The 17069-nt window shown below is 41.9% G+C and overlaps 2 protein-coding genes and 1 long non-coding RNA gene across 5 annotated transcripts in view; 1 reads left to right on the top strand and 2 right to left on the bottom strand.

The window, feature by feature from the left end:
• The first annotated feature begins 54 nt into the window (after window positions 1–54).
• LOC147752421 (uncharacterized) lies at window positions 55–3043 on the top strand. Its single transcript, XR_015314102.1, has 2 exons — window positions 55–609; window positions 2153–3043. It is a non-coding gene; the product is annotated as an uncharacterized LOC147752421 (long non-coding RNA).
• Window positions 3044–3529: 486 nt separating this feature from the next.
• LOC111268178 (uncharacterized) lies at window positions 3530–5838 on the bottom strand. Its single transcript, XM_022846984.2, has 2 exons — window positions 5295–5838; window positions 3530–4385 (listed from the first exon to the last, which is right to left on the bottom strand). The coding sequence occupies exons 1-2, from the start codon at window positions 5406–5408 to the stop codon at window positions 3723–3725; spliced, it is 777 nt and encodes a 258-aa protein (XP_022702719.1). The 5' UTR covers window positions 5409–5838; the 3' UTR covers window positions 3530–3722.
• A 664-nt stretch (window positions 5839–6502) lies between these two features.
• The window catches only part of LOC111268171 (uncharacterized), a 31761-nt gene continuing 21194 nt past the window's right edge, over window positions 6503–17069 (bottom strand). For 2 of the 3 annotated variants that reach the window (XM_022846957.2, XM_022846955.2), the window contains 5 exons: window positions 11372–11690; window positions 9746–9963; window positions 9336–9497; window positions 9096–9197; window positions 6503–8763 (listed from right to left, as the gene is read on the bottom strand). In XM_022846957.2, coding sequence (XP_022702692.1) covers window positions 8668–8763; window positions 9096–9197; window positions 9336–9497; window positions 9746–9963; window positions 11372–11690 — 897 coding nt within the window. In that variant the 3' untranslated portion in view covers window positions 6503–8667. The remainder of the gene's footprint in view (window positions 8764–9095; window positions 9198–9335; window positions 9498–9745; window positions 9964–11371; window positions 11691–17069) is intronic. The other variant, XM_022846956.2, reaches the window with a different exon arrangement.

The following is a 17069-nucleotide window of genomic DNA, read 5'->3' on the forward strand; positions in this document are numbered from 1 at the left end:
GTGATATAGGATAGTGAATGATTAACGATAGCTGACGAAACGTAACTACGCCATGCACTAAGAGTATTAGAACGTCAATTGGTTTAAAGAAAACGTTGCACCTGACAATGGTCGCAGCCCAACGCACTTAGACTCTCTCAAAGTCCGTGCATCAGGAACTTGAACCAAGGAGTACCGTGGTGCAAATATTTCTGCGAAAATATTTTTAATACATGCCTTCGTTATATAGGACAATAGGTTAACTATTGGTCGCTTTTGTTCCAGCCGTGGTACAATAAATTGCTACTTCATGTATAGTAAGAGGTAGCGCGCTATTTTTCGGACTCGCTACTTCCTGAAATGCTTATTAATCTCAAATAGTTGACGAGTGTCCACAGAATTTGGTGCGGTTGGAAAGAGCAAGCCTCAGAGAGGTAGCAACAAAGGACACTCGATATAATCGTAGAGAACGGACAGCTCGCTGTGGCCTCGGATGTTTATGAAAAGTAGAAACGTGGCAAGGTTAGACCACTTCACATGATTTGCAAGCAGACGTTTGGGCTGCATCATTACCCCGGAACAAACAGGCCGAGTTCTGCAAGGCGATATGTCACATGGTGGGCCAAAAAGGTAAACGCCAACCCTCACCTTCTTCACCACCGAGTGGCACAACAAACACCATTAACTGTACCACCATACTATCTAAATTGTAGTTTGCGCTTTCTTTTAGCGATGTTTTGAAAAACAATCAATTTTGTCCTGGTTCAGATTTCCGGGCTAAGTACGAAACTTATCCAGATGTGTTTTAGGGCGCCTTCGATGTATGGAATAGGGGGTATATATGCTGTATCGACAAAAGTTAAACCTTTCATAGCTAGTGGCTGAAGTTCAGCCACTAGCTATGAAATGAAAAAGAAAAAAGTGCTATACTTTAGCGCGTAACTTTATCACCTAACTAAAAAGACAAGCATGTATGCAATGACAAGCGACAACGATGTTTACTAACAAGCACCTAGAAATTTTCTATTTGTATATACATTTAGAAAAATCATCTGCTACCTTTATCCTCTTCATGCAGAGTACACTTAAAAAAATGTGCACGTATAAAAAACAGTTGTCTTATTAACCTTAGTGTCTGTGTACTAGTTGAAAGCAATATAGCTATTGTGCATGGATTCGTGCATACATAGCTACTAGGCTCGTAACGCACGATTCAATACCGTTTGAATCGGGGCCGTTTGGCTAAAAGAGGCATTGCGAAAGGAAGAGTACAGTCTTTGCTTCCGCTGGAACAACAGCAGAATGAGTGATTTACACGAACCGTTGGGTTAAGCATTCGTTCTGTGAAGCTCGCTTTAAGCTAATTGCGATCATAAGGTTAGCTGATCTTAACGACACTGCCGCGTCCAAGGTGACCTATTCACTTTTATAAGGACTGTAGCAGCGTTACCTGTATAGCTACTGCTGATGTTGACCGACAAACAGACGCCCAAGCGTGGTGCGATGGAAGTTATTCTTTCGAGTAATTTGGACGAAATGCGCTTCGTTCGGGCACTAGTGAAGAAAGACGGTCAGATGCCGGAAAAAGCCATACTGAATCTTTTTGTTATGATGGTAACAGTGGCAGGGGCAGTATGCCGCAGCCAATGCAGCTGCGTCGAAATAGCGTTCATCTTGTCGACGATGGCAATGATGAGCGCTTATAGGTGGTTCCGTGCGCCGCTAAAACGGTGCGGGCATATATTGTGTTGATGTTGGTCAAAGTTATTTACCTTTTTATGAGACGATCGCTCATTGCCGACACATACACGTCTGGGAAAAGAACTTTTTGCGATTTTTTTCGCTGTCAGTGCCACTATCTTACTTTCGTACCATTTGAATTGATTCAAAGATGAAAAGTCTCAAACAGTCGAGAAATCTTTGCCCCACCCTATGGGTAGTACATGCCGGTGACGGCCACGACGAAAAGTTACAAGAGTACATTATCAGCTTCGCAACATTTCCGATTGGTTATGGTTCAATAGAGCATAACGTAACAAAGCTTGTTTCGGAAGTACGGCTCAATTCTACACCTACAGAGTCGACAGTCGTCAGAAGACAAGTTTGGATTAATATTAAAAATAGGGTGGTTATCCTCAAATTTGGGTCCTCAAATTTTAAAATTATCCTCCAGGTAAACGCAACGTTGACCGTCCTGTTTGTCATATTGAGACAGCAGTAGAACTGGGTTCGCAACGTCTTTCTCCGAACCCCTCTGTATCTAAACAGGCGACTGCCATCGGTGCCCCCGCCCCCGTCGCCGTCGCCGCAATCTCCCCCACTCCCACCGCCACCAGCAACGCAACGCCGCCTTCCCCGCCCCCGTCCCCGTCATCGTCAATAAATTAACTGTCGGAAAATCGACAATCGGCGGAAGCTCACTCACTAACCATCTCATCTAGTTCTTCAATGATATTGTTACCCTAATGCGAAACTTAGCCCCACAAAGCATATGCGAATGAAAATCGTAAACCAAAGTGAGAACTGTACAGGTAACTCATCGGAACTATCCGAACGCACTAAATCTCAATCAGGCCTCATAAAAACTTAAAAAAAAATTAAAGTCACGTCATTACAGTCGATGCATAGACTAGGTTGCACGAAGATTTCAGACTTGATCTTAGAGAATTTAGAAGGAATCAAGGAATTTAGAAGGAAGGTTGCCTTTACATTCTCTCTGCGGGGCGGGTTCTTCTTTTTGAAAGGTGTTTTAAAGGAATAAGTAAGTAGTGCTCAAATGCCTCGGAACATAAGTTTATTTTAACAACTGGATGAGACGTTGCGTGCTTTACTGCCAATATAAAAATAAACCATACAGCTGTGGAATGGATCTATTCCAGCAATTTTGTTTGTCACTTAGATTGATGAAGGATAGAAAAAGATTTTATTCACAAACGGGTACGCATCATCAGAGAATCTTAATGATACAAAAAGAAGAAGAAGAAGCTTGTTTAGATGCTGAAGGTTTAGCACGCGCTAATAAAATAAACATTTTTTTTTTTTTGCAACATTTGCTGCACACCAATACGAAGCCACTCCTCTTTCGCGTGCATGCTACAATAGACTCTGGAACATACAACATTTATCTTGATCGAAAATTTGCTTCCATTCACAACAGGCACATTTGCTGGATTGTTTCTGCCCTTGAGTTTTGTATTGACAGCGCGAAACATTTTTCGTAGCAAGAAGACCCAGAGCTAAGAACAAACAACGTAGAGAAGGTTTTTCAGCTTGGAAATCATCTACCTTTCATCACGTGCCTACCTAAGATCATCCGTAACAGGCTAGTCATGTCGAAGATAAAATTTCTTAAAATAGACTTATAAGCGGCGTCGATCAACTTTAGAATTCGCATGATTTTCGCCTGCCGCAGATCGTAAGAAGGACGAACTCTCTTCTTCAGCCTACCGCACCTTCCTTTGAAAGGTACCTCACAGCCGATAAGTATTTTCAATCCCACGCGCACGCACATTAATGGAACCTATGTGTTAAATTAATAGCACTGCTTAGGTCATGGCTTCCACCTGTTTCCTTTATTTTACTTCGACCCAAATCTTCAGTACGACATTTACATCAGACAATATAAACGTATATTTAGTTCGTGATATGAATTTGCAAGGAAGTTCCATAATAAGGCCAATATATCAAATCCCCTTTCCGTAGGGTTTGATCACTGTATCACTGTTTCCTAACGGACACGTTTGTCAATAATATTCACCGGCAGCGGTGGCGCTGTGATGGTTGCGCTGATGCGAAACCGCAGTCGGAAGCCTCACATAATCGGTCATCCGTTGGAAAGGCGGACGGCCGCCGACAGCAGCATTTTCGCTTGGGGTGGTGGCCGCCCCTGTCAGTGTGGCAGGGGACACCGCACGATACCCCGCCGGCGTCCGTTTCCCGTTTAAACGGCCGCCTCCGTCGTTGCTGTTGCTGTCACTAACTATTATTAAATCGTGCTTCAGACCCAGTGGAGAAGAGCCTACAGCTATTCTTTTTTGAGTGGCTAGCGGCAGCTGCTGATAGGAACTAACTGTGCTTCTGGGCACCGAAGGCACAGGCAGTAACGGGAACGATGCCACACTGGAGGATAGTTGCTGGTTGCGGTGTCGCCCAGCTGTTGTTACTCTGTGGGGATTGGTGCAAGCATAAGTTCGATGGGCGGTAGGTGACGCAAGGGTTACCAGACCCGGCAGATAGACTCGACTAGAACGCACCGGAGTAGGCAGCACTGGAGCCTGAAAGGCCGCCATGCGCGAACTGCGTCTGTCTCCATAGTAATCTCCGCTGTCTCCGGCTGTTCGCGCTCCGTTTGCGAAAACTAACAAGGATTTCTCTGCTGAAACCACGAAAACGATTGTTTGCAACACCTGCAAGGAGGTTCGTATAACGCCGTTCGACTATATTAACTGGACAATTTAATGCTGATCCACTTAAACAAACGAAACAATATTCAAGATTAGAGGTTGTACTGAATTTTTTATTGGTAAATAAATCCAAGTGATACGACGAAGAAGCCGATGCAGTGAGACGTACAGGTACGAAAAAAAAAAAACTCTCGAAAAAACATATTTAGTACGTTGCATGTGCACGTTGTCAATTTCTGTATCGCCGAATATGGTTTTCTTTCTCTCTTTATCAATAGATATACACATAGCGATTTGTGCGTGTGTGTATCATACTCGATACCTGACAGTACCTGAGTATCCATCTCAATATAAAGTAATTAACATATGGAAAAGCCTTTTTTTTTTCCCTGTGACAGCAAGCTCACACGTACGGTCGTGCGATATAGTTTTTAACACAAGCTCAATTAAAATAGGGGGGATTATTCACAATGTAACAGTATCAGCAGCTGCTGTAATGGTCAGCCATGATGCATCAGAAAATTTCAGAGTCATGGAGGATTGGTAGCAGGATGCGTGGTGCTGATCGTTTTTAAATTGTTTTCCAATAACACTCAGGGCTTCAAAACAATTCTATAATATCCGCCACTTCATAACAGAACTGCGAAAATGCGGTTGGCGTTTTCTTCTGATCTGCGTGTTTTTAGCCTCGATTATCAAAATTAGCTATTGCTACTTTTTGGGATCCGACCCTAGCTAACTAGAGATCCTGCCTACAGAATGGTGTATAACTGCACCCGCCGAAGCTAACGTGAAACGCGCTATTATTGAGAGTGCTACCTGACCTTCGTCCTTAGCGCTGAAATTTAACATAGCAAACGATAGGTAAAACTTGAACGCTAGAAATGTGTATTGTGTAACCTAAACACTTACCATAAGCTTCATTGTGGCGGCCTGAGCCTTACACAAGTGGAGTTCCCACAAAATTTTAATAAATAAATAAATAGAAGATGTCGGATGTTCCCGGAACGGAAAGGGCACCGTCATTCGGCCCTTTCCATCGGCATCTTAAGCCGGTGCAGCATCGGGCTGCAGTAATAACTCTACATATATTTCAAAAAATAGCATATATTTCAAAAAACAAAAAAAATGTCTTTAATAATTAACGTAACCAATAATTAGGTTGTTTTGCATCAGCTACATTTCAACAAATCTAAATAGAACTTTGTGCGAAAAAGGCTGGCCTGACACAAAGCGCAGACCGCTGGTAAGCGTTAAGTGTTAACATTACCTACTAGGGCTACAAGGGAGGTCTATTCGCCTATTGGACAGAAGCAGCGTCTAACGGTCCGCGGATGTACGCGATCGTTCGGCTCGTTTAAGTATCTAATTGAGCGATGGACGAGGAAATCTACAGGATGCCTTCGAGTTATTTAGGCCGGTAATATACACCACAAGCAGAGGGATTGCCTTGATTTACATTTCACCTAGCATCCCTACCTTTAATTCTATCGAAAACTCAGCTTAGAATAGAGACGTGTGTCGATCAGTTGCGTCGGGTAGTCGTAGAAACCCGCAGCAGCGAACGAATCCTCACACACACACACACACACACACGCAGTACGATCTACGTCAACGAATAAACGGACGGTCTTCGCCGTCCGTTTATTCGCTTTTCTTAACAAGTATTACGTTCGAGAGGGACTTTATCACTATCAAATAAATTCACGGCGGCTAGACAATTGCTGGCAAATTAATCAGTATCACGAACCGCAATAGAATAAATAACATCACGCATACTTCAAGGCGGGCTCAAAAGGCCGTGTTCTGTTTAATCCCAACAGGGGATGATTTAGATAATGAATGAGGATTAGAAAAGTTTCACATGAAAAAGATAGAGATGATGGTAAATAGATGAACCTCCCAATACAAACGATGTCGAACGAGCTCTCAGAGGAGCAGCCTTTACGAAGCGCTCGAATGCTAACGCAATTTCTCCAGAAGTTCATGTCATTTCATATCGTCATCGAAAATTACGCGACAGACGCAAGGATCAGACACGATTGTGCTAAAAATATAACTCTACTGAAGTATATATTATACTGAAGTATTAAAAATAAGCAATTAGCACGCTGCGTGCGTTTATAATTTCACTAGGAGCAAAAATTTTTATTTGGAAAATCTACTCACTGACATTGACAGTACGGTAGTGCGGGGTCTTATCCATATATCTGCAGTTCATCGCACGCTATGATAAACTGACGCTTAATTTTTTCGGTCTCGTTTTCATAATAGGTTTGTTTTCTTTCTTGTTCGTCTGCTCATTTTCTCCTCTACGCCTTCGAAAGGAACTGGATCATAAGCACCAGCTTCTCTATCTTATTCACACAATACTACTTTGTTACTAAACGAGGTGTATAAGCGCACAAGAATATATATATCATTGTATCCCTGACGTTTGTACCTATCTATCCGCCCGCTACACCCGAAATATACAAAGCGTACACCGACCTGCTGCACCTAATGCATGTTATGACTTAGTCTCGTCGTTATACTTTTCGTCACCACCGTCGCCGTTGTTTCCATAAAATCCGTTTTTTTCGCTCGGTGGCGGCAGTGTTCAAAATGATACATACACGTTCTTCTTTTCTGATTAACATTTACTATAGCATAGCCCTCCTGTCATTATCCGCCCCATTACTACTTCCACTTGTGCTTTGCCCTCTGGCGAGCTACTTTTCTACCACACTGCGCAGAAATCTTTTTCTCAGGAGTGCAACGTGATATCCTTTGCGATTGCTTTCCTCCCTGCTGCAAAGGATAACTATTATATAGATATAGCAGATTATTACAGCCATGCCAACATGGCATCCTGCTGTTGCTATCGTTGACGGTACATCGACTTCATTATTTTTATAGCGTTGTGTTCTTCGTTTCTATAGATGCTTATCACGTAGTCTTGCCAATAGCTTCAATCCGATTTTGTCCGCTTTTCAAAACGTAATCACTAGGCAGCGACACCTTTATGTATAGCTAAAAAATTCCCTGCGTTCTCACCCGCATCGACTCATGCTGAACACACGCTCAGTTTCACAAGGTATCAAAGACAAACGGGCTTAGGAAAGTTCTTTCGAAGATTCAGTACGTTTTCTCCAATATTGAACGGTTATCTAATACTGCCCCATTATTCGAATCGGATAAGACCTAGATGGGCGTCTACATCATTGATGAACGGGTGTGTGTGGTAGCAACGATCAGCAGATCCAGTTGTGTGCTACGAAAACCTACATCGAAACCAGAATTCGGTCTAAACGCAGACTATGTGAACCTAGAAGTAATTCTATCGTTCTACAAATCTAATGCACATTCAGTACACGCATTAGGATTTTTCAAAAGAGTCCCCATCGAAATACAAGCAAACATTATTTTCATTTCTCTCAATATTCCCTTCAAAACATATATAGGTACATAAATAGTTAATAAGGGGTGCGATAGGGGAATACATACATTTTGCTCGTTTCGTCTTTGTATGGGGGATGACAATGTTTTACAACAGTGTAGTTTTTCTATGCTTTGCGGGCAATAACACCAAATGCCTTTAATTCTGCTAAAAGTCTACCCCTACAGTTACCATACTACATGACCGCTAACAGAGCTAATAATACTCGTTACATTGTTTGTGTATTACTACGTTCACACTAGATCATCTCATGGCTCTTCCCTGTCGTTCATTCCATGCTGACATTTTTGAAATCACGCCTAGCACACACGAACCAGCATTCGTTAATTTCCAGATTCTCTTACCTCAGAACGTACAGAGACATTGGCTTTATTTGCATCTGCTACATATATAAGTACAACAACATATGACGCCTATTTGCTAAGACAGTCATCACACGTACGTTGTGGGAATGCCCGCTAGCACGCGATAATAGGCAACATGTTCTGACCGTCTATGCATGTAGCCAGTCAAATCCAACAAGCAATATTCTACGGAGAAGATGATAAATACAGAGGCAGGATAAAGGGTCCTATCACATCACGCATTTGTCCACGGTTACCTAGTAAATATCGCTACCTAGTCGCTGCTGATTATAAAAAGAATGTAGGTGAGCATAGTCCGTGCAAGAGGCACAAAATTGGAACGTCCGGAAGCTATTGGATGGATGGGTCACGCACTCGTACCGGCGCTGTCTACCTTGATCACGTGCTTCATACTGCCGTTGGATTACGGAAATCAATTCGTTGCTGCACATTCACGCTAAAATCGTCCATCTAGTTGGCAATGCCAGACGCGGTGTTTAGGTTATAGAGGTTTTACGAAGGTCGCAGGAAAAATTCCCTCTTGCTGATTTCCAAGGATACGGCCTTGCCACCATTCTTCGGATACCATCTTAGTCACCTAAACCATCAACAAAGGAAGCACATTTAAGAGAGTAGTATGTATAAAGTACTTGAAAGTTGATAATAACATGAACACTCTTGGAACAGAGCTTTTGGACATTGCCTGGCTTTTTTTAATTAGCAAGCATCGCTTTCGTTGTGACCTACTGGCCAAGACATTATCGATAAGTTTTGCCTCTTAGCTTTTTTCTTGCTCTACTGCTTCGTTACGCCATGTTATTCCGAAATAGTGTGATATTATCACGTACACATTATTTTGCACGCTGTAGTGAGCAGCTTTCATATGTACTAGTCGTAATTAATAATCCATCAAGCATTTGAAGCGTCTACCTGAATCTTGTCACCGAAATGAATGGTTAGATCGTCATCCTGTTGAGCCTCGAAATCATATAAGCATACGTAGACGCCAGCGTCCTTTGCAGGTGTTGACTGCTGAAAGGCAAAATAGTGTCTTTACATTCACAGGATTCACTTTTTCCCTGTAGAAAAGGTAGTTCGAAAGCAAATTAAGCAAAAATCAAAAGCTGCCCCATCGAGGTACGTTAAGTTGCAGTGTGAGCTATAGTATACCTTGTTGTGGCCATCAATACCACTGATTTCCATGGTGGTCGCACTGGATTCTCTTTCAGGTTGTACAAAGCTGGCGGGGAATTGACCTTCTTTACCACGTTTGTTACGCCCTTGTAGCCAGTCCTTATTGATGCGCGAAAGGACGTACACCGTCTCACCTTCCTAAATATCGGGAGAAATATAGTGAACTTCGTTAGTGATTCTAGCTCTATAAGCTTACAATCGTTACGGATTACAGTCGAAAAACCCATAGTTGCGCGGTTAAGAAGCTTCACAGATCAGAAACATCGAAAGGTAATATATGCATTAGCTAGTTGTTGATGAATCACGAAGTGCTCTTTAAGGATTCTGCTTTATTTTGAAGATACACGGGTCAAAATAAAAAATTCTGCTTATGTGTGGTCACTCACCTCAAAACCAAGATCGCCTTCTTGTTCGGCCATAAAAGTGTACAATGCGACAGCCGGTCTTCCCGTAACACTGATGCTGCCGGATGAAACTTCAACAGCCGGTGGGGAAATGAGCTCCGCCGCTTTCGAGTTGATGCTGTCGGTCTCTTTCAGAGACTCAGTCTCCGAATCATTTTCGAGCTGTACGAATGCCGCAGGGAAAAGACCACATCGAGAATCTGCAAATAAAGAAAAACATATTACTATAAGACTTCGTAACAGTCAACTGAATGAACAAGATAGCCGTATTTAAATGTTGCCTTAAAGCCTAGGTCACATAAAGGCATATCTTTCATAATTTTTGGGAACTTTCTAAGTAATTTGCTAATATGCACGCAAAGTGAATGAGACTTACTTACAGGTGGTCCTTGCGAACACATTGGTTTGTCTGTCTGTAACAATATGATGTTACATATATGTGGACACTATGCTATTTTAAACATACATAAAAATGCCTATATACATACAGTGGCTTGTAGATCATGCTGGAAGCGATTGAGCTTTTGAAACTCTCTACCTTACCAATCCATTGAATCTATGATATTTGAATATTTCAAACTGAAACATCGCATAATTACACACCATCCATAGCTATATTCCTTTACTCTGGCAACTTCAAAAAAACTTTTGATGCATAGTGGTAACTTCCATGGGGAACGTACTGCAATATTTAGTTAAATTTAATAAAAAATAAATAGTTAAATTTACACAATAAGTAAAATATACCTACATTGTAGTTAAATGGTGCAGGCATGTTAAGGCCAGAACGTTAATGTGCCAAACGTTATACCAATACACTCCTTATTGGCAAGATCCAGTTCACTAATATAGCATGTTTCGGTTTGTGGCATATGCCGACACATGCAAATGGAGCTGTTATTGCAATCATACAAGCTATGACGGCGACTCCAATGCACATAGTTGGTTCAACGCTTCCCATGTAACGCGAACTGCGCGAAATACGGGGTTGAGCAACGAAGCCTTGTAGTCATTCTTATATATAAGAATGACTACATATATATGAATATATATATATATACATATATATGAATATATATATATATACATATATATGAATATATATATATATATATAATATATATAGATGAAGCTGTAAAAGCAGTAACCCCGTCGCAGGGTTCGCATTAATACTAGTCTGTGGGGCCCGGGGCACGCCGACAAGTCATTGTGACAGCAATAACAGGAACACGTAGCTTAACTGTGATACAGGTGCGTGCGAGAGCGACTACGAAGAACTACATGGTCACGTCCCGCCTCAACAGCGATCGTTCGTCGCGTGTAAGGCATCGATTGTTTCGCATACGTTTTAAATAGGAATAAGAGCGGCGGACGCCGGACATTTCGCCATTAGTTGTCAGTACGCGCCGCATTTTCGCATATAGTAGGATTTTTAGTCTTTTTACTAGTAAAAAGCATAAAGTCAACTGGACTGCCCCCTGTGTGACGATGCATTAATCGAAACAGGTAAACGACGGAGCCCGCATCCTATCTCTGCATTGATTCCTTAGACATCACTTATCAACATGTACACTATGTACGCAGTAAAGTTTTATTGTGAATATTCACCTTTAACGGTGCATCCGTAAAGCCAATCATGGTCAAATCGACATTCGACGAGTAGCTTTTCACCGGCGGCGAATCCCAACTCGTCACCCCGTTGAGCCTCAAAGTCGTACAGCGCGACAGCCCATTCAAAGCCCTCGGGCGGAGCATGTGAATGGGGCGCTGGGGACACGCTCACAGGGTTAACACTTCGTTCCTCAGAAGACGTGACCGCAATATCAGTAACAGGCAGTGGAGATACCGAAGCCACCGGTTTCGCAGACCACGATGATTGCGATGAAGGGTCACGAGTACTGCACCGTTCCGGTTCGGGTTTGTCATCCTATAACACGGAGACAGTCTCGTTAGAATATTGATCGTGGAAACAACCGAAGCAATAATATTATAAATGGGTTGCTAACTGCAAAAAAAACGTCCAACCAAGATAACTGAAGTTTGAAATCTTTAGAGAGCAAATGTCAGCGCCCGTATCCTCGAACAGCGTCAATAATTATAATTACATTTCTTTTGTAAGAAGTTAAATGTGTGCTTTTTATTGCATGAAACTCATATCTTGTTACGTATTACAATACGCAATAACTCCCTGTCGTCATGCGTTAGAGGGCGTAATTGACATGGAATGATAGGAAACCAAAACCTACGAAGGATCAGTCACATTTTTGTACAGCTTTGTTTTAGGCCACCGAATTCATGTTTGTGGATAACAGCAGCGAGAACCAGAAACTTTATAGAACTACATGAAACGTCATGACATTTCAGGTTCGACATTCGTCCCTCAGTCAATACCACGATAGATATCAACTAGTCGGGCAAAACGTTCAATCAACAGATGCAGCAAGAACCGTTGACGTCATTGTGTGGGTGCCATCGATGCCGGCAAATGAATACGCAATAGCGTTTTTAAAACCCCGAAACAGAAATTTTTAACTAATAGACTTAAACCACCGCCAAAATGGTGGTGGCCGGCACAAGAGAATCGTAACGGCAGAGGCTCGCCATCTTTGATGACGGCTTGCTGCCTGTCTGTCTTGTTGGCTGTTTGGCTGACTATTTAGACTGAACGAATCCTTTTTCTGGGTAGAGCATCGTAAGTGTGTGCCTCCACTCGGAAAATGTATTCGGCGCTCGCATCCGATCGATCAGCCACCTGCTGTCTTCGCTTCCCTACAAACGGGCACGGCCTTTTGCAGTAATTTCCATTCATAAAATCGGCTGATACCGATAGAATAACGCTAAACTGACGAGACTGTCGGTGTTATTTCCTCTGTTTCCAATCAATCCCGTGATTAAATAGCTCGCACTATGCCTCAAAATATTCAGTTCCAAGAATAGAATATATCAACATACTGCCGCAGTTAGAAAGCATTGAAAAATATGAGAAAACATTTTTGATATGCGCCCAGAACCCAATCAATTATGTTCTAACAAAGAAATAGTTTCATCGTTGATTCCTTCTCATAGGGACTTAATGAACAAAGCAGCAAAAGTGCCTTCGGTCCTAGATATATTTTATTTCTTTAGCTATTACATGCATAGGAAATAAGGCTCATTCACTATACTTATCATTATTATATGCAACGCCCAAGCTATCACGTTTTTCAGCGATACTGAAGGAGTGATGTCGGCTACAATATGGCACCGTATGAAAAGTGAACTATTCCTCAGTATATTATGGTCCGTTGATAAAGATTTTGCACAGGTATCGAACAAAAGGTCTCAAATCCCCATATAGATATATATATATATATATATATATATATATATAGGTTGGTAACTGAGCTGCTGACAAGCTTTCAACCAACTAATCGAAAAAAAGCCACATTTCGCTCAGGGCGTATCCTAGCGTTTGACATATCACGTGTAGTTTATCCACTGAATGCATGAATAAGCTACAGAGGGCGTCAAGTGATGTTCTAACATGAATATATAACATAGGTATAAGTCGTGATAAGAAAGGCTCCATGACACAACGTTAAAATGTCAGCATTGAAATAGCTGGCACGACAATAAGAAGATATCAGAGACGACGGACACACCAGATCACCACGACGATAGCACAACCAGTTACAACCTTCGAATCAGAAGGGTCTATGGAATGGAAAATACATTTACCTCTTGTTTACCTAAACTATGGAAATTCCATCCTTTTTTTGACTCCCGAAAGAAATCTGAGAGAATGAAGTTCGCTTGCTAGAAATGCTGCGATCGTTTGCACTTAAATGAAGTATCGTTGGTATCGTGTTTCGGTGAGGTAGTTACGAATACGGCCATAATATGTATACATGATCCATCACACACGAATCGCTCATTTAGTAAACATCTTTTCAGCGACAGGATCGGCCAGAGAAAACAGATAAAGATCATTCCAGAAAAAAGTGAATCGTTGGCCTATTCGGTATTACGGTTTGGCCTTTAGGTGTCGTGACTGAGTGGTAAAAAGACGCAACTGCCTAGGTAGCTTCTATGTATATAGGGATATATAAAGTATATCTAAAAATGCACTACCATTAAATAATTGTTACGCAATTATTACAAGTGCCGATAGTATCATACGCTTCAAGGGCACTTAGTGTTTGTCGCAAACAAAATAGTAATAATAAGACAAATTATGTATCAGAGCCCTGCCTTCTATCGCTAATCGGATGCCTCACAGCATCCGATTAGCGATAGTAAAACAGGGTTATCTAGGTATGTTTATGCGTCCTAGATGTACTGTTAACTTGAAATTTCCAGCTAATAAGCACTTGTTCAGAGCGACAAATGCCCACGAAGAAAAGGGTTATATCACCTTACGGGGACGCTTGGGTCTTATGCTCTGGAAGTGTCCCCTTGCATTAAGTTCAAAGGAGCGCTGTCGTACAGCGGCAGTCAGTGAGTACTTAGTCGCAATCGTGCCGATTTATTTTGCTTTACAGTAGAACAACCTGAACAAAAAATGCGAGGGGATGTGAAGTTAAAGCGTAGCTCGTCATTATTATAGCAACCGCAAGGTAAAGTGTGACTGGAAAGGTAAGATCGACGACAGAACCACATTTCATTCATCCTGTATAACACTTAACAGCCAGGCGGCCGACGAAGTAATACACGGTTGCGGGTTTTACAACACAGCTTTCGCGTGTTAACCTCAATAAATGCACACTTCAACGGTTAGAGTTCAAATGGCTTCTGTGAAAAAGAGAAACGTATAGGAGGTGCGTTATCTGAATATTCATTCAGTTTCTATAGTTGTAAAAAGGCATCTACTTCCACGGGACACAAATCGCGCTGATGAAGACAAACATTTTTAAGAAGAAAACTAAACACACCGATTTTTAATAAAAGATATTAATACCCGTATCTAAAAAAATACATTTCTACAGGATGAGACACGCTGTGGCTCCTTGTCGCGTCGTGTACCCGATAAGCAGCTGACGTTATCGTCACTTATCAGATAGGCCGATTGCAGCCTCCAATACTGTAGCAGCAGCAGCAGTAACACCAAAGTAGTGTTCGTGCTTCAACGCCTACTGGCGGTAAGTAGGGCGATTTACCCATTCCCCGTTTTGCTCCGTTCCCCGTCGGTGAGACAGGTCGTACCCTGTCTAAAGTCCACCCTTAGCAGAACAAGGACTGTGAATGCAGGCATCCGCGTGTACACCACAGAATCATGCTCTTTTGCACTGCACATTTAATAAATCTTGCAGTAGCAGCATTAGCCAGGGTGGTTCGCTTCAGGGCTGCCGTATGCATTGCTTATTATTATGGGATGAATGCCACCAAGACGTATACACCAAGGTCGAACTAGCATTACACTTGTGCCGCGATTGTCAGTCATGAAAATTTATTTATATGAACTATATATAATATATTAACTATATTATAGCATACGCAGTTATAGATAATAAGCTATGGCATAGCATAACAATACTCAGTAATCCACAACAAACGGCCCCCAGTCACAACGATCGCGATGTAAAGGCATTTACTACCTACACAGAGACCTTTTCCACGAAGTAGCAAAGAAGCTAAAAAAAATATTGGCAACAATTGGATGATTTTGTTAGTAGAAACTTTTGCATGTAAGAGCTCATTATCAGTCTCTCGATATCTTATGTCAAAGCAAAAAAAAAAACCCCGCCTTTCATATTACTGTTAAGCATTGCTTCAAAAAGCACAGACAGTTATGATCAGATAGTGATTAATACCTTGCTATCTGAGCACCAGACTATATATACGTGTAAACCACGAATGCAGCGTCCTTTCTGTAGGGCCGATATGAAGCACGACGCAGTACCTGTGGCTGAGAGAACGTTCAAACTAGAGCGGTTTATCGAGTGCAGACCCTAACGCAATATTAGAATCAATTCTGAAAGTACGGGGTCCAAGGTTCGGTAAGTGAGACTCCCTTAGTACAAGACGATTATATTAGTAACAGACTCTGATCGTCCGCACAATGCATCAGCGGTTGGTCTTCTAAAAAAATACGCTTTAAGAGACTTTTACAGCATACAAGCGATGTAACGAGCTTGTAAGTACGCGCGACACCCTAAGCTAGACTATATATGGAAAATGTACCGAACACAATTCTATCCTCACAACTCCATATCAGGTCAATCAAATCAGGCCACCATTGATTTCTGGATCATTACGCAATATCAAAAATACTAAATAAAATTTGTCTAGCAATTAAAAACAATAGTTATAAACGGTGGCCCGCCACAGCCGAGAAAGAAATATAGTGTTGTATACCTATGAAATGAGTACATCCATCCAGAGAATAAGTTTTCTGCCGTCGTCTCAACGACCTGTGGAGCAGTCATCTTTATGACACTGAATAGTAAATGTGCTGGTGGTCAATGTGGTAGAACATAAACTGGGAATAATTATAGAATCTTGGATTGCTCGAGGGCAATGAACCTAGAGATAATGTGGCAGACAGCAATGATTCATTCAAAAGCTCACTGACATGTCCCAGCTGCGCTTCCAGGGGGGGGGGGTCGCTTTTTAGGTTGCCTACCACGTAACGCGTAATACGCACTTAGATTGTGTGTATACGTGTGCGCGAAAACGCCGGCATTATCCGGAGGGCCAGGTTATTATTTTTTAACCGTTGACAGTGGATGTAACGATTGTCCTTAGTTGTGCGCTCGCTAATATACGGTTCTATGTGTACGCAACAGGGTAAAGGACAAGCCTTGAAGTGGGTTCTTTTGATTAGAAGTATCCGTCATTTGAGGCCACACTGGATTTCTAGTTGATAAACTCTCTCTACTCTAGTTGATAAAAGAAAACCGACGACTAACCACTACTAGTAACACCAATAAGAGGAACAGACTTGATCTTTTATGGCCATCAAAAGCAGGGAATAAGCAAGGATAAAACGGAAAGCAAGCGGTATTTGAGTCAAGTAATTGTTCTAATAAGTTTTAGGCTTGATATATTACAGCTGTAAATAGACATGAACCCATTGGAAAAAAGTAGGTGGTACGAACCCAGGTTGGATAGGCGAAAGGTCCATTCCTTTCTTGCTGAGAGGGCTCTGGGCCTTGCACAACATATTCTACGTTTTGTTTGGCACCGTCTGCTTTTTCATAATGTTGTACAGTTTTATAGCTACTCTTATTTTCCTTTTTTGAAGTAACTGGTGGAGGCGGTGCAGTCCGTTTAGGGCTTGATATAACCTGTCTTCTTCTGCGGACGGGCTTCTGGCCTTTAGCTCGTG

Source organism: Varroa jacobsoni, unplaced genomic scaffold, assembly GCF_002532875.2.
Source record: "Varroa jacobsoni isolate VJ856 unplaced genomic scaffold, vjacob_1.0 scaffold_1263, whole genome shotgun sequence".
In the NCBI taxonomy this organism is placed as follows: Eukaryota; Metazoa; Arthropoda; class Arachnida; order Mesostigmata; family Varroidae; genus Varroa; species Varroa jacobsoni.